The sequence below is a fragment of the Mchenga conophoros genome, linkage group LG15 (assembly GCF_057382185.1).
Source record: "Mchenga conophoros isolate Kocher_MC1m ecotype Shallow Benthic linkage group LG15, M_conophoros_male_GT1.1, whole genome shotgun sequence".
NCBI classification, from domain to species: Eukaryota; Metazoa; Chordata; class Actinopteri; order Cichliformes; family Cichlidae; genus Mchenga; species Mchenga conophoros.
This window is the reverse complement of record NC_140540.1, coordinates 36,876,284-36,897,931: the sequence shown is the minus strand read 5'-3', so window position 1 is coordinate 36,897,931 and position 21,648 is coordinate 36,876,284. Positions and strand designations below refer to the sequence as shown.

Here is a 21,648-nt window from a genome sequence, read left to right as displayed (position 1 = left end):
GGTCGCGACCTGTAGGCACTTTATGATACCGCTAGATGGCAGCACAATACCGAGCCACAATAAGTAAACTGTGAACGATAGTCATCTCTGAGATTGCGTACCAGTGGAAAAAATGTGCTAGTCATAAGTTCCCATCTAAATTTAGTCCTTTACCGTTAAAATAAACGAAATGTCTCAAACTCCCTAACATCTACTGCGGAAGACAGTGAGATATAAATAAAACATCCAGAGAAACTTTGAGAAAAACTTACCTTTTAGTTGGAATAATATATGAGAATAAAATCAGACTGATTAAAGTTTGTACAAATGGCAGGGTGCGTTCAGTGCCTTGCTCAAAAGCATCTGGACCTTAGTTCAAGTCTGGATTAATGAGGATTCTTATTCTTCTTTCAGTGCCCCTTTCATACTCCTCTATCACCGTGTGCCACTAGTGCCAGTTCCAAGCCCGGAAAAATGTGGAAGATTGTGTGGAGCTTTTTGATTAAGTCACTTTGCATTAATCATACAAAACACAGATCTAAAAAAAAAACAGATACAGAAAACACATTTATTTATAAACGAAATATACAAACTAAACATTTACAGGTTACTCAATAAATAAGCACCATTCCATGAAAGATTGGAAGAAGTTGCTACTTCTTGCGACGGTCATGTTTCTTTATGATGTCCAGGAGGTTATTTGTGGTAACCAGTGAATCCTCGTGGTCCTTCTTGTTTCTCTGCTTTTCTCTCCTTTGCTGTTCATGGAGGTGCGGTGAGTTTAAGAGCTGAGGGGGCAAAATGGAGCCAGTGGGTTTGACTCGACTCACCACCTCCAGGAACAGCCGTTTGTTGTTGTTGTTGAGAAGAGTGATGGCTGTTCCTCTGTGTCCAAGCCGACCTGCTCTTCCCACCTAGATGGGGAAAAAAAGGTAATATTAGATTAGCTGTTGTAATTGAAAGGTTTTCCTAATGAAACTACATCAAAGTGATACTAAGCAGTGCTGACTAACCTGGTGGACATACTCATCCATTGTGTTTGGCATATCAAAGTTAACCACCAGTCTGACATTGACCAGGTCCAGCCCTCTGCCCAGAACACCTGTACTGATCACTACCTCAAAGTCACCATCCAGAAGACCCTGAAGAGAAAACCACAATTAGAAGTCTGTATGTACCACATACAGCAGACATTAATAATGAACTGCATTTACTGGCAAGCCTGTTTTTATTAGCATGTTGTTCCCATAATTATATTTTACACACAGCAGATAACAAAGCAAGGTGTCCATAAAATAATTCAGCATATTTATGTCTGATACAATCAGCCAGTAAAATTACATACTCTAAAAGTGGGACTCTGGGATTATAAATCATTTTGACTCCTAATAATTTAGATTTATTCTGGATTATTTCAGGCCTTGTCTAACTGTTTCAATAAAGTCACACCTCTTTAGTCACCTGTTCACCTATAGAAGTTGTGATCTTGGAAAAGAAAAAAATTGTCAGTATTTAAGAAGAAAAGCACGTAAATGGAAAAACGGTGTTTTTTTCTGCATTGTGTCTCTTTGCATTGGACATGCAGACTAAAGCTAGATCCCTGGGGAAAGCCTCAGCTGTGGGTATCTGTCTGTGCTGTTGAAGATAAACACTTTAGGACACCAAACATGGAAGCATTGTTTGGTTTTTCTTCCCTGTGCATGTTTTCCCACTGGTCTCACCCGGAGGATGCGGTTGCGCTCCCACTGGCTCTTGTCAGAGTGGATTGCCACGGCAGTGAGGCCCGTCACCTTGGCGACTGCCTCGCAGAGCAGATCAGCGCCGAGTTTACTCTCTACAAACACTACCACTGGAGGCTGGTACAGCTTACCATCCTGAAAAGTGACAAAATAATTTTTTTTTAACATTTTACATATTTTCTATACAAAAATATTGCCAAAAAAGCTATACAACTAATACATTATGTATACTATGTGCCTGTAGAGGCATCTACATATCTGGATACATTCCAGCACTCCAACAGGTAACTGTAACTTGACAAGACAGGAAGGAAGAAATGCATACTCCCAATCATACCTTCTTAATTTCACTGTTCTTTAGGAGAACATTCTGTAATCTTGAGCCAACTATTATGCACTATGCTGTAAGACCTGCAATATATGAAGCAACTGCTTTGATTAGTTTTTGAGTCATGTCCACTCCAGATAGTTGGTTTTCTTGCCGTGTCTTGTCCAAATCCCAGTTTTGTACCTCTGCAATTCCACAATTCACTCACCACTCGTGAGACAATAGCTTTACACTATGAGTTACTGAGTTATAAGAAAAGAGTCTTATGTTACTCAAACTACAACCTAAGAGCACTTTTCTACTTCAAGTTAATTAAAGTCGACCATTTCTGTTTTATATAAACAGTGCAAACTATTGCTGGGATTCCTGGAGTGGTGCCGTGGCTCTGTGCCCACCCGTTTCCTTCAGATAGAGGCCAGAGTGTCCACAGTGGCTGTCTAAATATGGCAGAAGGGGAGGCTGGTTCTTTATTGGACTTTATAATATTCCCACCAACAATAGCCAGCTGTTAAAATACCAAGCTGGTATCAGTGCGTGTCAAGACTGAGCAGTAAATGAACTGTAACCTAAAACTGATCTAATGAAAAACTTTGTGTTTTTCTTCTAAAGTACTTTCTTTGAGTGCAATGACCAATTAGACCTTTTTTGAATTCAAAAACTAAAAATATCTACTGACCAGTAAAAGAAACCATATGCTGGCAGTGGAGGTGTGTCCAGAAATACTCCACTTATAATAAACCTTTTAAGACTTCATGATTTTTAATCTAAAAACTCAAAGTTAAGATTGAAAAGCATCTAATCTATGACCTACGTTGAGAATCTCAAACAGCTTCTTCTTTTTGGAAGGTTCCTCTACCCAAAGCAGGATCTGTCGGACGTTGGCGCACGGCTGGTTCTTCTCCCCAATAGTGATACGTACAGGGTCACGGACCAACCGGGCAGCCAGCTCCTCCGTCCCGGTGGGGATGGTGGCCGACGCCAGAAGAGTCTGATGTTCTTCTGGGACTTGCTCAAGAACCTCCAGAACCTGCTGCTGGAAGCCCATCTTCAACATAGTGTCCACCTACAGGATGCAGCACAACTTTCATGTTGCAGGACTCTCAAAACTGATTTGAATGATGAATACTTTCAAAAGCTGTCATTATGTTGTTTGTTCTAAAAGACACAACTTTTACATTACTAATCCTTAAAGCTATATAAATTGAATTGAACTGAATTACTTTGTCTTAAAGTGCACAGTTTTTGTCAATTGTGAATTTCAATATGTTTGTCCTACCTCGTCAACCACCACAATCTTCACTTTGTCAAGCTTCAGCTCTTTCTGCTTCAAGATTTCAATGAGCCGCCCAGGAGTAGCGATGACAATCTAAAGGAGATTTAGAAATGAACAAAACCATGGCATGGGACAAATGTACAGCCTCAAGCTTTGACTGCAGCAGGAGGAAATTATTGTTTAAGAAAAACAAAACAAAACGGAGACTGTACTTTGATGCTGCTCTTCAGGCGGTGGAGCTGTGGGGGAAGCGGCATGCCTCCGACCAGCAGGGCAGTTCTCATGTTGGGGAGTCCCATCACAAGCTCCTTGGCCTGTCTCTCTATCTGAATGGCCAACTCCCTGGTGGGGGTCAGGATCAAAGCCACAGGGCTGCCCACACTGTGTGCTGATTTCTGAAAGCAGAAGCAATGTTGCACACTGCATGTCACCAAGAGAGCATTTGTGAATTTTTAAATGTAAAATTGTTTGTGTCTTTTTGAGAATACATTTATTCAATTCGACTCTTTTATCTGCAGAGGTCACTGGCAGCTACGGAGCAGCTTTTCTGTCAGATACTGGAGTCTAGTGTCTTCCTAAGGGGTAGCTCAGGAGGGCAAATGCTTGATACAAAAGCAGATTCAGTCCAGATTTACATATTTACATCTGGGCTGTGGTGCTATTTATCCAGGCTGTAGAAATGTCTGCCTCCTCAAATATAATTTAACTTGATGGCATTTGCATGTGGCATATTAGCTTCAATACTGTACCTCGAGTGCCCTCACGACCACTGGCAGCAGAAAGGCTACAGTCTTCCCCGATCCTGTGTCAGCGCTCGCAATCACATCCCTGCCTGTGAGGCCAACAGGGACCATCTGTATCTGGACTGGAGTAGGTGTGTCATACCCCGCCTTTTTCAGGTTACCACTTAATGTGGGAGGGAAGCTGCAGTGCTCAAATTCAACAACAGGTCTTGTGACATCTCTCCCCTGGGTTTCTATGCCCAGCTCCTGTTTAATTCGTTGCACTTGCTCCTCTGTTAGGCCTGATATGAACCGATCTTCCCTGTAGGAGTAGCCTGGTTCACTTTCAACCACCCTACCAGGGCCAGCAGCTGGCTGTTGACTTTGAACAGTCCTTTCATGTCTATTTTGGTCCTTTTGCATAAATGCATCTGCCCCAGTCCCCATGCCCATTTGCACTAAATGGCTGGCTTTGCATTCGAGACTGCAAACATCATTATCTGTAGCATCACAGATGTACTCTCCATAGCGACCACACATCACACAGACAGGTTCTCCTGGCCCAGGCCATCTCTGGTTCTTTTTAAATGATTTCACTGGTTCCTCCTCCTCCTCCTCCTCCTCATCATCATCAACATCACTGTCATCTGAGAGGGAGCTGTGTCCATCTTCGGGTGCTAAGCTCTCTGCAGCTGCGTGTGTTGTCGCATCTCGTGTTTGGGTGTCTTCACATGCTTCCTCGCTCTGAGCAGGTGTCTCGGAGCTACTTTTGCTATCCTCCTCTTGAACAACTTTGCTTTTCTTAACCACAACTTGAGCCGATCCCTCGGCAGGTCTCTTCACCTTCAGGGCTCGTGGCAGAAACATGTTTAAATACTACCTGTAACCACAACAAAGCAGATGTAAACGCTCAGTTACGCCAAAAGATTTAGGTGACATGTTATGGCAGCAGCTGCAAATAAATTGAGTATGAAGAACCTCCATAGCTCACTTTTTTTAAAAGGGCCAAATTGACTTTTTCCAAATAAAAGTTTTAAATAACTCCTGCTGCGAAGAAACCAAGTTTTTGAGTATTTTGAAATTACACTTCTGAGCCACCATTTGGTTGTTACTTACAAAAACAACATTACCTCTTCGCGTCAAATCCTCCGACAGTCGCAAACAGTTCCCGACGCACACTGATGCCGCAACATTACTTCCTTTGCACGTTGGGAATTGTAGTTCGTAGAGCTGAGTCGCTTTCCCCCCTGTTATTTACATCGCTGTCTTTAGCAAAATTGTATTTAAAACATGACGTTTTAAAAATGTGTATCTTTGTATACTGACCTCTTCTTATTCATTTCATTTTTTAATATGTCATATTTTACGTTAAGGGTGCGTTCAGGGTAACAGAGTATGAGTAAAAGTAATAAAAATGCAGCCCATTAAACGAATCCGGGTTGGAAATTTTGCAGTGTAGCAAGTTAATGCCGTTTTACCGACTATATTGCGGTACAATATGTTTGTGGGCGGTTGATTCCAAAGAATTAAGATAAAAGTGTTAAAATTCCCAGTGGAGTTTGAAAGCACCGTTCACACATGCGCGTTGGACAACAAAACGTGCAGAGCTAGAGAAAGCCTCAGTGCGGCAGGAAAACCGCATCACGGCACCAAATAGAGGACCGAATGCAAAACACACAGGTTATTCATACAATGACACATGGCCATGAAAGGAAGAAGCCGTCTGCTGCCAAACAACTCAAATAATGGAAATATTGTTGTTTTCATTCCAGTCGACGAGCATTTTTCCCTCCTCTCTGATTTTCAAGGAAACCTAGCTTGTTCAGACGGAGAGCCTTTCAACTGGTAGAAAACAGAATGGATGAAAAACACCAGGAGTAGCGACCTATTGTGTGAACGAGACCGAAAAAAACAAAACAAACCTAGCCCCAAGAGCATTTTATTACTGGAAGGACATGCATATCTGTGAATAATCTGCGGAAAGACAGACCATCTCTTCAGTTTCCAGCTGTTTATAGTTTTCCACCAAATTCCAGTACTGGGATGCTTTCGCTTCGTAGGGTTTGAGGGAACAATCAAGGGGTGAAATATGGGTGAAGTTCAGGACGTCAGGGATGTTAAGAAGACGTTCGTTGCTCCTGCAATAAAGTCTTTTGAGCACTATGACTTTTCCCGAGCCAAAATGTGTTGCAGCCTCACATGGTTGGTGGCCAAAGCATACGGGACAGGTAGGTTCATCACCGCACCGACTGCAACAGTTAACCGGACGCAGCACGAGTCTGTTTTTGATTTTAATGCTTTTCTTTTGATTGTTTGTTTTTAATGCATGCTTGTCAGAATCCAAATAAACCCAAAGCAACAAATGTGTAATGGAGATTTATGATTTATTATCAGTCAATTCCCATATGGGCTGGTTCACATGGAAACTACCATCGTTTGCAGTCATTTCTTATGAGGAAAGCAATACGTGTTATACCAAACGAAAGAAAGGTTAAAAAAAAACACTTCCTGTGGTCCCTAATCAATGGGGTGGGTGGGTGGTATTTAATGGAGAATACTTATAGAGATATTAAAGTACCTGTTTCAAATGATGTCACCTCCAGGGTGCTGCATCCATGTCAGAACTGCAAAGTAAATAGCCTGCAAAGTAAGTATGGCCTGACATCCTGTGACACCTAACGAAGTGGATGTAATCCCACAGTTTCAGTGGAATTAGCATTAAATACTATAACTGATATAGGGGATGCATGGATGCATATCCAGCAATGCAGTGATAATAAAGTGGCAAATCAGTGTGATTATGTGGCTCCCATTTGAGCATCTATAATAGAAAACTACAGCACAAACATCTGTTTTGGTGGAGTATCCACATCTTTTTTGGATGCACGAGGTAAAATGAACAACAGCGGGAAAAGGTGTTTTTTCAATTTTATAAAAAGGATCCAAGCAGTAACTGCAAATGTGTCTTAATAAATGCAGTGCAAGATCCTTCTGTGCTATCCTTTTCCCATTTTATCAACTCGTTCATCTTTATCTCTTTTTTTGTTGTTATTGTATTATATTCCTGATTCATACACATCGTCTCAGTTTATTTGAGAGCGTCATTCCTTGTTTCTGTGTTGCTTATATCTCAGCAAACATGAGATCCCTTGCTGATTCTCTTGTGTATTTTCAGTCAGAACTGAATGAAATGGGCTGATTCCAAAAATACAGCCCCCCAGAGAGGGAGGGGAAGGGCAAGAAAGAGAAAGGGAGCGAAATCATCTCCAGATCCCAGCCTACGCTGCTGTGAAAGCTTTACATGCATCCGCCTCATTAGATTGAGGCGAGAATACATCAAGAATATGCAGTCGAGTACATGCGAGATGTGAGCTGTACAGCAGATCATCTGCTGGCAGGAGTCGCTGTCAAATGCTATCCCCCAACATTTACAGTGTCCTGATTCAGAACTCAGAACAGCAGCGCCATTTAATACCAGGTAAAAACCAGAGGCTGACAGACAATGAGTGTAATTCCCTCTGTATTCACTTAACAAGACGTTTTTCCGGATGTCCTTGTTTAAAGTATTAAGTTGTAACAATGACTGAATGGAAGATTGTGAGTCTGCATGAGTAAAAGCTCAAATACTACCAAGCTAATGAAAAAGATAAAACCGACTTCTTCATGCTCAACGTTTTCTTTGTCCTTAAAACGATTAGGAGCATGCCAGAATATAAACCAGGACACAAAATGTTGAAAGATAACATAAAAAATCGTCTCCTAAGCAGCTCCAGAGGTGGTGTTCCGTGAGCTCAGCCTGACCTCTGACCTCTCCCTGTGGATGATGAAGGCGGTGCGGGGGGTTAATATAAAGACAGTGTATTTTTTGTTGTTTGTTAGGATCCTTAATATGAATATAGTGCTGACAGGAAACCCTGTAACCTGGATAGTTGCTACTTCTGCCTGCGATTCTCTGCTGTAATAACACTGTGTACAGATGACCTTGCTGATAGCGGTCAGTCAAAGCAGGTGATTCATTGACCTCCGTGTGCATGTGCTGGAGGATGGGCAGCATAAAGCTGTCAGGGTGTGGATCACCACTCGCACACACACACACACAGGCTTTTATCCTAATTAAGATCCATTCTCCGTGCCAAGGAGACAGGGACGAGCCCTGCGTCTGTTTTGCTTGCAGACATAATTTAATGTTTTCAAATAGTCTCATTTGAAAACGCTTAATCATGGCTTCCTTAATCTGCACCAGGGAAAGAAGGGTTTGCAGTAGCTTTACTAACAACTGTGCATAACATACTTTATGTTCCCAGACGTGGATTTGTGAAAACACTTGATAGAAAGGTGTGGGCCAGAATTGCTCAAATTATTTGTACGCTATCCCCCGTGCAGTGGACTTGCCTGAGGTAATGAACACACATGCACACACGCTCACGTGCAGCCTTTCTCTTTGATGAGGCAGGCAGTGAGAAGGGTGTTCCCAGGGAGCTGGAAGCTGCAGAGATACACACTCGATGAATTGATCAGGTTACCGCTCATCCTGCAGTTGCTATAGCAACGCCAAGGTCTATCCACACATATCCATGTGATGTTATTGTCAAAGCATGACAACGAAAACAAGTAGTTGTGCCAAAGTATTGCTAGACAATCTGTCCACAGAGGGAAAAATCCTCAGTGAAGACAGATTTAGAATAACACGGCCCAAACTTGATATTAGCTCATCTGAGTTTATCCTATTTTTTTTTAATCGTATTAGAAAATTTAAATGACTATTCATTAGAAAGGTAGAAAACTAATGCTCCAGAATGCTTTCAGCTGTTTTCCTCTGTTTACATCAGCGCTTTTAATTATATACTTGTTTACCTTCTCGTATATGATCCTCAATGATGTGGCAAGGCAAGCAATTTAGAAACATGCTGATGTTTGCCAGCATTTTAATGTCTAATATGAATTGATTCATAAATTGTTATTTAAATGATTTGGCGCCATGTTGCTATTAAGCTCTGCTTGTCAGCTGATTCTGCTTCCTCTGCTCTATCACGCAGACAGCATCCCAGCAGACTTGAAGGACCCTTTCTACACAGACCAGTATGAGCAGGAGCACCTGAAGCCTCCTGTGGCCAGCCTCCTGCTATCTGCAGACCTCTACTGCAGGGCCGGCAGCCTTATCCTAAAGAGTGACGCTGCCAAGCCGCTGCTGGGTCACGATGCTGTCATCCAGGCGCTAGCTCAACGCGGTCTGTACGTCACCGACCAGGAGAGACTGGTGACTGAGAGAGACCTGCGAAAGAGGCCTCTGCAAATGGTAGGGGAGCTGTGTGAAAGCTGATAAACTGTACACAGTAAAGATTCTTTCTTATGTGCGTGAATTTAGTAATGTATTAGGCGTGCACCCAGCTGTTGGTGGTAATACAGTGGTAGTAAACCTTTGCTTTGCTTTCTCAGTAACTCAGACATCTATCACGCATACAGTCTCCTTCCTCTTCCGATTATTTGATCTTGCTGTTGCTGAAACTTTACTTAAGCAGACATTCTGGTCTGTCGAGGTGCAGAAACGCATATTTTTACGCCTTCATGCACTCAAATACAAGCTCACCCTGCAGCTTTTTCTCTCCCAGCTACATAGTATATTCACATTTCATGGTTTCCATAGAGTATGCTGTTCCTTTAGAATATTAGAGTAAATAAATGCATTTTACTTATTAGCTTGATCAAGCCAAGTTTAATATTGTTTGCTAAGGTACTAAATGTATTCCCTTATTTAAACTTATGTGCAAACCTTTATTGCTTACTGATCAGGACATTTTTTTCCTTCCATTATTTGTAAAACATTTCTCTATGGTAATTCAGGTAAACATGACAAACCACAGTAGTTCTTCTTCATGTTCATATATATACAGTTTGGCTCATACTAAACTGTGATTAAACTACTTTGTGGAAATCACATAGTCTCTTAATGGAGTATAGCTGGACACCAACAGCTTCTACACATTGCATTAGAATAACAATGCAAGATGACCAAAGTGTAACAAGAGAATGCAACAAGATGGAGAGTGTCACTTACACACATCTCTCATACAGATTTTTGTCTTGAATTTGTCATTTCTCAAGCCGATTCACACCTCAAGGCTTTTACTGCTCTGTGCAGGTTGGTATTTTCTTCATGAAAGCATGCTGTAGGGTGGGATTTACTGTACACTCGCAGCTCCTCTCAGTCTGTCAGTGTCAGAGATGAGATGACTTTGCAGGAAGCATACTGCGCGAGATTGAGGTATCTTCATTATTTTGGGGCAAAATCCCAATAGGAGGCTTTATTGCTTCAGTGAATTTGCAATTGCAACACAATTAGCACACAGTATGCCTGCAGTCTGCTTGTAGAGTCTTGCTGGTTTTAATTTCCCTCCAATGCTAATGTAAAAGTTATTTAAGTTTTGTTTGCGGTTACGTTTAAAGCACTTAGTTTCCAGATTACAACAAGTGTTTCAGTGCAACCATTTCTCCCAGGTTTAAATTTTAATGGGTTTTTAAAGGTAAGGGAAATGTTGCACGTGTGAGTGTTATTTGGCTAGTCTCACTAATAATAATAATAATAATGGATTGCATTTATATAACACTTTTCAAGGCACCCAAAGTGCTTTACAATTCCACTATTCATTCACTCACTGGTGGAAGCAGCTACAGCTGCCCTGGGGCAGACTGACAGAAGTGAGGCTGCCATATCGCGCCATCGGCCCCTCTGGCCATCACCAGTGGGCGGTAGGTGAAGTGTCTTGCCCAAGGACACAACGACTGAGACTGTCCGAGCCGGGGCTCAAACCGGCAACCTTCCGGTCACAAGACGAACTGCCAACTCTTGAGCCACAATTGCCCCAATGCAAGGATTCTTTATTTGATTGTAATTCACTGCGGTTCATGGCTGAATGTTGTGCTAGAGGGTGTCAGCATTTGTGTTTGTGTGACAGAGCAGGTTTTTGTGAATGTGAAAATGAGCTGTTAGAAGAGTGTGAAATTACTTTCCTTTTCCATGCTCTGTCCTGGCCTTTTTCTTCTGTTTTAATCATCTCTTCTTATCTTCTTTCTTTCTGTGCTTTTTCCTTACTCCCTAGTTACCTTCCTGACACTTTCAAATCCCCTCTTTTACTTTATTTCCAAATCTTTCCCCTTTTTTAATCATTCCCATTAAATCCAATCACTTCCCTCTCTGTGTTCACTTGTCTTTTTCCTTGCTCCTTATTCCTCCCACCTCCTGTTTTGCTGTATCCCGTTGCTTTGTTCTTGGCTCTTTGTCTGCACCACCATTGGTCTTTGTCTGTTAAAAGTTGTCATTAAATCCTTGGTATTTCCAAGACTGGACATTAAATGAGACACGAAGATGTGATTTTTCTCAGTTTTATAAATGTTACCCAACAAGTCGACAAACAATCTAAACGTCCGGTGCAGACAGATTCTATGTAACTCACACAAAGTGTACAAAATCTGTGCAGTGTCTGAATTACGTTGATGTGAGAATAAATAATAATCCACTGAACTGACAGCTAGTGCATTGTCTTCATGAACACTGCTGGGGCAGCAACCTGACCCAAACCGAGCAAGTGTTTCCACTAGTGGAATGATTGCAGTTTGATAAGCACTGCGAGACAGTATTAATATTGATCAGCTGGCTGCACACTGCAGCTCAAGAAGAGCTTTATTAATTATTAAGAGACTGTTTGAGTGTCTACCTTGGCTGTTAGGTGTCTGACGTGAACTCATGTGATAGAGAAAAAGGCATTTCTTCTGGAAGAATCAGACAAGGTGGTTTGCTGTGTTGAGAAGTTTTAGTGAAAGAAAAACATCACTGCTTTTACTCCAGAAGCAGAGACCGAGCACCTGCCTGCAGCTGTATATGTAAGCTGCTCGGGATAAGAGCACCAGCAGTGTCGTTAAATAATGCTTCGTGGCATTTTGGCTTAGCATCTTTTTTGACTCAGCAGTTTGCATGAAGAATAAGAATATTCAGAATAAGCAACTTTAGAGGATGTTGAAGGCAGCTTTAGTAGGTCAGGCAGCTACAGAATCAGATGCTGCTGACGTCTCGTCTGACACGTGTCAGGACCGAGCACACTGCTGACATTTCGTTAGGTTGCCGACCCGACGTTGCTTTATAGTCGTATTTTTCCTTCCCTCTCGTTTCTGCCACTATTCTGCCCACTCAGCCTTCTCTCTTCTGCCATGTGACACATTTCTACACGTGAAGATGCAGAATCCAAATCGCAGTTTCCTCCCACTCGGTCGCCTACACACATTCTGTATCCCTGACTCTCCCCACCTGTAGTGCTCTCAAAGAATAAAGAGGGATGTCAAGGTGGGCAATACTGAAATATTGTTAGCGTTAAACATTGTCGCTCCCATGCAGCACTACAGCGAACACAATTACCTGCTGAGAAAAGCTTTAATTGCTAGGCTTGTGCTCATTTGTGGAAGTGCAGTGGCCTTCTTTGAGTGAGTCCTCTGGAATGATGGAGGATTTATTTAAAACACAAAGGTGTGTACTGCAGCAGGAATATCATGTTTGTGTTGTTTCACTGTACATGTGGCATGTGACAAAAAAGGAAGTTTGAGACAATAATCAACAGATAATCCTTATCAAATATCAAGCAGTGTCTTCACTTGAAAAATTAATCCTGGAGAAAGTCACTCTGTTGCCATGGTGAAATTAAATTATATTGGCTGGGGTGAGAATGTAGCCAAAGGACAAACTCTGTGTGTGTGTGTGTGTATGTAACCTACAGAAGAGGATTAGAGCCAGTAAAAGTCTATAATTTGGGGTCATGACTTTTTGAGTCATGTTATGAAGCTATGAAGCTTAGACTTTTGAGATTAAAGTCAGACTTTTGAGATTAAAGTCAGACTTTTGAGATTAAAGTCAGACTTTTGAGATTAAAGTCAAAATAAGATTAAAATCAGACTTGTGAGATTTAAGAGAGATTTATAAGATTAAAGTCAGATTTAAGAGACTGACTTCTGAATTTTGTGATGACATGCAGAACAGCCTAGTTACAGTATAGTAATTGGAAACAATAGATTCCAAGCATATGTATGTTTCTTTAAATAATCTCACAACTGAACAGTGGATGTCATAACTATTTAATTTAATAAAGCAGCAGTAAATAGTTCATGATGCCGCTATGAGATTTTCATTATATATTAGATGATAATGCGTTTATTTTGTGAACTGTACGCTTTGTGAACTGGTGCTTCTGCTGGTAGTACCACCGGTAGAAGCACCACGTCCTTTTTTCTGGGTTATTTACTGGCTTTATGTGTCTCTGTGACTGTATATAAGACGAACAATAAAACAAAAACAGGGTTATAGTCACTATAGTCATATTCTTTCAGAGGTTTACCTTATTGGTAGCTATGCTCGTTATATGTATGCGAACTTAATTACATTCAACCTAGTTCTGGCCCTCTGTTTAGCTGCCTGCCAATTATATAACACATTTATTGCACAAGTTAGACTTTCACATTATATTCAAGCTTCTTAATTTGAGCCCATTTGGTCTGGAACAAACTGGACGAGGAATGTCATCTTGCAACATGCTAGCTTTGAAGCATCAAGAAACATAACTGTGTCATACGTGCATTACCTCTGCAGGACAACAGTTCCCTCTAGCAGCTGATAATACAACTGTTTTTATTGCTGGTCTGTATGATAGGACTTGTCCTACATTAATACTTTATTTATTTAAATAAAGCTGCTACTGATAATGTGATGAAAGGCCTGCACATGGACACCATATCAACCATTTTAAGTACATTTCCATCCCAGTTGGATTTTCGTCAGCTTGGAGTGATGAAAAATGATTGCAACAGCCATATACACACTGTGTGTACCAAATATTAGTTTTACTGTGACAGACTGATTCATCAAGACATATATATACCATGGATGGATGGAGGAGCGTACACTTCCTCCTGTTATTCTCCCTCTCCTTTGCTGCCTCCATCACTCCTCCTATTGGGCAGGCACTCCGTTTCCATGGTTACACACCAGTTGGCTGGGTGTTGCGTTTGTGTGTAGGTGGGCGCAAGAGTGGGGGTGCTTATGCTGCATATGTCGTTATTTGCGATATGAACTTGTATGTGCAGCTGTGTGCTCTGTGTGTGTGTAGTGGCTGTTATAGTAGAGGAGATGGACTCCAGGAGAGACGCCGAAATGCAGGATTGATAGAAGCACACGGCAACGCTGTCACGCTGCTTCGTGTGCAAAGAGGCACACACAGAAGATGAATTCAGAAAATTATGTGCCAAGCATGTAACAACACACTTGTCAACATCAGACCGGCTTCCTCAGAATCTTTTTCTTCTTGTATTGCAACTGATCTTGTGAACAAAGACGAGCTGAAGCAGCAGGGTTGAAGAGAGGCACATCCAAGTTCTTTCTGTCTTTGCTGGCCTCAGCGGAGTCACAGGCAGGAAGTTATGCTTAATGCCAGCAGTGACTCAGGGCAGTACAGTATGGATGGATAAGCAGCGAACCACATTACACAATGTCACGTGATGGCCTGAGAACTGCGTCTTTCTATAGCAAATAAATGCTTTTATGCTAGTGGAGATCTGGGGTAAAAATCTGCAAAGTCAAACATGTGGAGCAAGCCACAGTGCTTGGCTAGCAGAAATCCAGAATTCCCGATAACTGGTAAAATCAGTCAGTGCTCTGCAGAAAATCTGCAGCAGTGTTTCCTGTTTTTGCTGATCCATTTAGCCTGTGAAATAGAGACGATCCACACATGAAAATATGTCAACACAGAGGGAGTTTTCAAAGATGATGGGAGGACTCGGAGTGCATGCATTTCAACAGAGTAGGTCAACACTGGATGGAAGCCATGGTACTGTCCCTCAGTCAAGTTCCAAGGGTAGCTTTGAGGTTTCTAAATAATTGCTAGCTTCGGGTTTGGAGCATATGGAAGGCATGCTGGTTAAGTGCTGAATTCCCACAACTGATGCCAGCGTTCTCAGTTGGTGTTTTGTGCATTTTGTAAAGAAAAGGTAATTAAAGGCACAGAAAACTGGAAGGTTTTAAATTTTAGGTTTATAGCAATGATCTTCATAAAAACATTTAATCTCTTAAACCTGCAATTCTGTGTCACACCAGAAGCTTTTTCAGGGAAAATGCAACATTAACTTGTGACAGATCAGGCAGAATTACTGGGAAAAGGCTTAAAGTTAATTAAACTGTCATGCATTTGTGTTGGTCAGGCCACCATTTTGGTCTTGACTGACATTGGTGTGAAAAAAGTAAAGATATAAATATTCTATGCAGGTGTCTGTGAAGGTTCTCAGTCATTCAGGTCATTGGAGCTTGCAAAGAAAAGCAGCTGGACTTCTTTAAGTTGCTTGAAGACATTTCTTCAAGCAACTTAAAGACTTTCGAGGATGCCAATGTTCACATTTTGGACAGAGAGGACAGATGGTTTGAAAGAGGAGTGAAAGAAGCCATCTATGTCCACTGTGAGCGACCATCTTTGAACAGAGGCGGTGGTTTACAACACCAACTGTCTGCCATCTATAATCCAGTTTTGAGTTCCCCCCCAGACGCCTTAACGCCCACTCACATCCTGGGCCATCTGACCTCAGGAAATCACATGATAAGGTGGGGCCAGGTTTCACAATGAGCTCACCCGAAACCCTGGCTGATTGGGACCCACACCCAGTTTCACACCTTGGCTCAGGCGATTAGGGGATCATCAGGGGGTCCTTTTGTCCCTCTGTGGGGGGTCACTCCCACTAGGTTTAAATCTGGGACTCCCCGCCATTTGACCTTAGAACTGAAGAAGCTTCTCGGATGAGAGGTGAAACGTCTTCAAGCAACTTAAAGAAGTCCAGACGCTTTTCTTTGCAAGCTCCTTTGACTATTCCATGCAGGATTAATTGTAATAACTTTGTTGATGAACTTCACATTTTCTTGGTTTCCTTTAGTGCCAATTCATTAATTTTCATTTGAAGTCTCACTGTGTGGTTGTTAGATTGTTCTTGTCGAGTTAGTTCCTGTAGTGCTCTTTGTATAAAAAATAATCTTCCTATGATTGTCTAAAGCTGTTATGTGGCGGCTGTGTGCAGGCAGGAAAAGGACCCAAGGTGCAGACTCCAGAGACAAACGTAAACTGAAACAGCTTTAATGCTGAACTCAAACAGAACAAAAGTAAGAATCCAAATAACTTACACGGGCAGACAAAACACACAGCTAGATCAGGGTAGATCGCAACAATAAAAAACTGAAACATAGGGCTTAAATACATAGAGGGAGCAATCAGGGAATGGACAACAGGAGGGAAACACAGCTGGGGCAAATCAGAACTGACAAGACAAGGAAGCGTAAACTGAACACACTGAGATAAGACAGAGACCTTCAAAGTAAAACAGGAAACACATAACACAGACTGAACAAAAGACACAGACTCACATGCAGGCACTACAACAGAGGGAACAGAGACGTGGGACCAGGGCAGACACAGACACTGACTGGACACGGGGATATAGCGGACAGGGAAGACAGCAATTAAGGATTACACAGAGACAAACCATAAGACATGACTCTAACAAAAACCCAAAGACTAGAAATTATAAATAATATAATAAACTCAAAAACCCTGGGTCAACAACCCAGGCATCCTAACAAAAGCACCTGGTAACTGGGACTATAGCAAATCCTACTCATTTCAGCTCCTTCACAGTGGAATAAACTCTAAAAAAAGATAAAATCTTAAACCTTGTTGGGGTTTTTTTCTCCTATTTTCACTCCATGTAATAGAAAGTAAAGCTCTCTCGGTCCAGCTTTTTGCCTTTCCTTTGGTACTTGTGTTGACCTTCAAAAAGAGAGGTACAGCTGAGTGGTTTTCCATGTCCAGCTGAGTTGGCGTGAATTTACCTGAAGCTAGACAGTTTCAGTTTTTAGACATCTGCCCCAGCATCGAGACTCAGTGCCAGGTCAGGAGAGCTTTAATTCTAAAAGCAGACTGCTTTTCAATATTACATCACCCCTGAGTATGTGTGCTACCATGGCCATGTGGTCGCACAGGAGACCATTGTGCGGAAGTTTGGGAGGATCAGCGAAGCCTCGAACAACCAGAAAAACAGACACAAGCGGATCATTATCCATGATGACTCAGTGCAGTCCTACAAGCTTTTATTGTAAGCGAGTATTGTTTAGTCATTAACTCTGTCCAGATCATTTTCCGTCGAAATAAACTCAGTCTATAGAAGCATCTTTCTCTGAATACCTGTGTCAGGGATCAGCAAGCAGCTCAGAGCTCTGACATTGAGATTTCGGTTTATTTACAACAGATTGTGAGGTTGAAAAAAATCGTCACACGCGCTGTCTTTTGTAGGTCACTGCGGTTCATATTTGCAATTCTTTTGTGCTGTGTTAAATCAGGCTTCTGTGGTGGATTTCCATCTTTGCTATTTTCCCCCCCTTCTTCTTTTTTTTTTCAACCATGAAGCCATATTAAGGATGAGCCGTGTTTGCCTTCTTTGTGTTTGCCCGGGAGGAAATACAGAAAGCCAGCAATACAGCAGCACAATAAAAACAGGATATTGACCGTGAAGCAGCATCTTCTCACCTCCTGAGAAATCTAAACAAGATTTATAGACACAATCAGCTTAGATGAGAAAGCAAAATAGTGTGTGTGTATGTGTGCTTGTGTCTGTAACCTGTTTATTCATTAAATCAGAATGACTTAGCATTTAACTATTTGTACAGTTTTTGTAATCGCCATGAGATAAAAGTGATATCTTGGGGATGAATCGAATTAAGGGACAGAGAAGCAGCCTTATGATTAAAAAGTCTCCATCAAAGGGCATGAATAAGTGACATTTCCCCCTCTTTCAGCCATTTAGATACCCTCCAGCAGGGCATTTGATCTGTGAATACCCCAGTGGAGCTACTTCTAGCCAGAGCTGCTGCAAGGTTTAATATGTGCAGATGCATGAATATGAGGTAGAGCATCGTTGAGGGGAAGCATATGTGCTCCACAAACCAAAAGGTTAGGAAACATGACATCACGGGATAAAACAGAGGAAACAAGCCTTACTTTAAACAACAGGGAGGTCTGCAGTCAATGAGGAAAGCTGACCCTTTCCTCTGGCAGCAACCTATCTGCCTCTTCTCCTCTTTCTTTACTCTTTCCTTTGCATCCATCCAGTCACCAAAGGCTTTCTCTCGTCTCCTAAATTTCATTTGACATTCACACATGGTCAGCTGATCCTTCACAGTCCATTTGTTTGACCGTTACACGGAGCAGCGACTCTCCCGAAGAAGTGGAACACCCCAAGCATGCATTTAGCTCGATGAAAGCTTGGACCTTTAAAGAGGCATTTTCAGCTTTATTCAAATATAACAAGACAGTTACATTTGTTTTTTTTGTTTTTTTTTTTGGAACATGGAAACACAGAAGCTAATAATCTAATCCTTTCAAAGTGGGGAAGTTTAGTGTAGCACAAATACTGTGAAATGTTGCTCTGACAGTGTGCTTTTGTTTCTCTTCCTAACTCTTGACAGTTTCCCACTTGATTTCATGCAATTCACAGTACTAAAGCTTTTTATTTTAAGCTTTTTATTAATAATACTTCAAACACGTTGTTTAAGGATTTAGGTGAAAATAACTGAATGCTTACTGACTCATCTGAGCTCACGTAAGCCGTTCTCCTACTTCAGCATCGTCCTTTACAGTCTCAGTATTGGGTCAACCATCTCCACGGCAACACAACACAAAAGTCGCCATCTTCAGTTCTCATGTCACGAATGTTTACACAAATAATCAAAACTGCATTTTTTCACATTTAAGCGCAGACAGAAGGTGTCATTTTCTAAAGTATGCTTGATTCCAGTTCCACTAACAGCCGAATGAACGCGCAGTCCTACGCTAACCTCTTTCACCCACACAGTAGTATGTTTTCATTCAGTCCAATTAGAGGCTTCAGGTCTGCGGTCGAGTAAACAACACTTACTCTCACTGTTGTCATTTTATCTCGTCAGACCGCAGCCAATCCAAATCGATATTCTCACATTACTCGGCAGAGGGGGAGGAGATGTGAGAGAGAAAAGGAGCCCTCAGAGGATTTACGCTGCTCCCTTGGCCTTTAAAATTGATGTTGCCTGGAGTTGTTCATTTTGTTGTGGAAATAAAGGGCAGATTATGGATATGTGTGCGCACACTTTCTGTTGTTTGTATGTCTTTGGGACACTGTTTGGACAGGCTAAATGAAGGCCAACTGGAAGCATCTCAGCAGTGTATTATTAAATGGGTTTGCTTTGCCGCCTGGTTGCCAGATAGTGGAAATTAGGCATTGGAATAATGAGACGGCAGATAGAAAATTCATTTCAGAGATACAAATAATACATTTGTGTCATATTTATCGTCACTTACATTTGGACTGTGTGGGGGTTCTGGCTGTCTTAGCAGGTCATTTCTAGTACAAGTTACCAACCTTTGTTGACCGAGTCAGCCTTTTTACTCCACGTAAATAAGTAAATGTGGACTCTTACTACTCTGCCCTCTTTCACCTTATAAATGGCTCACGAATATCTTTCTCCAGAAATACCTTTCGTAACGTTGGCTCTTTTTGTCTAACTTTGGTCGACTGCATAATTGTGAATCTTCACAAGGACATTCAAAGTTTCAGCCTGATTAACTTGGTTAGCTCATGGAAAGCAGTTTGATTCCTTTTGTGTGTGGAGGACACACGTGGTATCACTCACTAACTGAGTGATTTAAAGGCAGGAACTGAAGAAAAAATGTCATTTGCAAAGTAGAAAATCATAGAAGATCATAGATCATATCATTTCTGTGCATGCAAAGATACAATAAAATATGCTCAGTTTGCAAACGTGAGAGAATAGGATTCCCTTGCTTTGTCCTTGAGAAGTAATGTCATCATACAAATTAGGGCTGGGCCATATCATACCTTTCACGGTAATACCGGTATAATGCTGGGCAACGATAAGAAAAGGAAATATCACGATAGAATATGGGTAAAACGCGCATGCGCAGTGCCTTTGTTTTCATACGCACATGACGGAAAAAGCATGGCGGCGACGGAGAATGAGAAGGGCGAAAGCGGATCGTTGAATGAAACAGATGAACCAGAATTGGTTTGTAAAAATGCTGCAACTTCAATGGTGTGGAACTGGTTTAGCTTTCGTCCGTCAGATACACAACAAAGCACTATTTTTGGTAGAGCATGCTAGCGGGCCGTCGTTATTACCGTGTTTTTTGAAAAACGTTTACTGACCTCGAAACAATTTTATGTGGTACACGGCGCTCGAAAATCTGTCAAATGTTTTAGTACGACTTTGCTAAGCTACGAACCCGCACCGCTTGATGGATTGTCGGAGCATTACGGCTATCGTAGGCAGGAGCCTCACGGAGTGATACGTACTGTGCGTCAACATAATATTACCGTATTGTGTATGTATAACCTCTTTTTAAGTTATGCTGAGGATATGTCGGCCAATTTCCACTGGAAATGCCTTTTGGTTAAACTGTCAGCGAGGAATTTGCATTTGCACTGTTAAATTTTTACATAACTTTAATGCACATAAAAAACAGCACTAACAAAGTTGTGGAGTTGTAAAGTGTTTTGTCAGTTATATCGTTATCGCAAATTTTCAAATGTCGTGATAAATATTTTTGGTCATATCGCCCTGCTCTACTACAAATTATGCATTTTTTCTGGCTTTGACTTGATATGGTTAATGAGCATGACTAATGGTGCGTTGTTCAAAAAGAAACTAGAAAAGTGGACATAAAAATATAGAAGAACCAATCAAATTAATATTTTTTAGTCATGATGAAAGAAAACAGACTGGTCATTGATGCAGATGTTTGCTAACATCATAAAAACAAAACATTGTAGTAAGCAAAGGCTTTAGCTATTGTAGTTCTCAAGTATAGTCTCAAATTATTGTAAATACTTTCTGTTGTGCAGTCTGGCTATGCAGAGAGCTCAGGCTTGAAAGGATGTGCAGCAGGTGAGGGAGGTTAAGAGATGGAAGTCTGCTAATGAATATAGAGCGTGTGTTTAGAAGATGGAGGAAGTATTTTGAGGAGCTTGTGAATGAAGAAAATGAGAGAGAGGAGGATGGATTGGGGAAAGTTGGTGACTCGGGAAGTCCAGAGGATTAGTAAGGAGGAAGTGAGAGCAGCTGTGAAGAGGATGAAGAGTGGAAACACAGTTGGTCCAGATGACATACCCGTGGAGGTATGCAGATGTGCGGGCAGCAGATTTTTTTGCTTAACAAAATCTTGGGAAGTGAGAGGATGGCTGAGGGATAAAGAAGAAGTGTACTGGTACATGTTTTCAAGAACTAGTTGATGTTTGGTAACAACAGAGGGATAAAGTCAATGAGCCATAACATGAAGCTGTGGGAAAAATTTGTTGAAGCTAGATTAAGAAGTGAACTACCGATCAGTGAGCAGCGGTAGATGTGAGGGTTGCTTTGAGAGTGTTGATGGAAAAGGATAGTGAGCAGATCTGAAGGAGTGGCACTGCGTCTTTGTGGATCTAGAGAAAGCATATGATAGGAATTAGGAAGATAGGAATTATGATACTGTATGAGGACAGTAAGGCAGT

The 21,648-nt window shown here is 41.5% G+C and overlaps 2 protein-coding genes across 8 annotated transcripts in view; one reads left to right on the top strand and one right to left on the bottom strand.

Annotated features, from left to right (window-relative positions):
* Positions 1–536: 536 nt before the first annotated feature.
* ddx59 (DEAD (Asp-Glu-Ala-Asp) box polypeptide 59) lies at positions 537–5,266 on the bottom strand. 3 transcript variants are annotated; one of them, XM_085247853.1, is made up of 8 exons: positions 5,172–5,266; positions 4,069–4,921; positions 3,532–3,714; positions 3,323–3,412; positions 2,858–3,109; positions 1,701–1,853; positions 993–1,121; positions 537–893 (listed from the first exon to the last, which is right to left on the bottom strand). In XM_085247853.1, exons 2-8 carry the CDS (start codon positions 4,906–4,908, stop codon positions 633–635), a joined length of 1,908 nt encoding a protein of 635 aa, XP_085103979.1. In that variant the 5' UTR covers positions 4,909–4,921; positions 5,172–5,266; the 3' UTR covers positions 537–632. The 3 variants fall into 3 exon arrangements, with proteins under 3 accessions (XP_085103979.1, XP_085103980.1, XP_085103981.1); XM_085247854.1 differs by having other exon boundaries at positions 5,158–5,209; XM_085247855.1 differs by lacking the exon at positions 5,172–5,266 and adding an exon at positions 5,033–5,165.
* A 378-nt stretch (positions 5,267–5,644) lies between these two features.
* Positions 5,645–21,648, top strand: part of camsap2a (calmodulin regulated spectrin-associated protein family, member 2a) — a 95,932-nt gene continuing 79,928 nt past the window's right edge. For all 5 annotated transcript variants that reach the window (XM_085247961.1, XM_085247958.1, XM_085247957.1 and 2 more), the window contains exons 1-2: positions 5,645–6,269; positions 9,078–9,337. In XM_085247961.1, the coding sequence (XP_085104087.1) occupies positions 6,131–6,269; positions 9,078–9,337 (399 nt within the window). In that variant the 5' untranslated portion in view covers positions 5,645–6,130. The remainder of the gene's footprint in view (positions 6,270–9,077; positions 9,338–21,648) is intronic.

Excerpts from the sequence above, each read along its gene's own strand:
- ddx59 (XM_085247853.1), bottom strand. The coding sequence starts at position 4,908 with ATGTTTCTGCCACGAGCCCTGAAGGTGAAGAGACCTGCCGAGGGATCG. Across the intron at positions 3,110-3,322 it reads AGATTGTGGTGGTTGACGAG|GTGGACACTATGTTGAAGAT; the intron begins GTAGGACAAACA and ends TGCATCCTGTAG. Across the intron at positions 1,122-1,700 it reads AGCGCAACCGCATCCTCCGG|GGTCTTCTGGATGGTGACTT; the intron begins GTGAGACCAGTG and ends TTTTCTCTTCAG.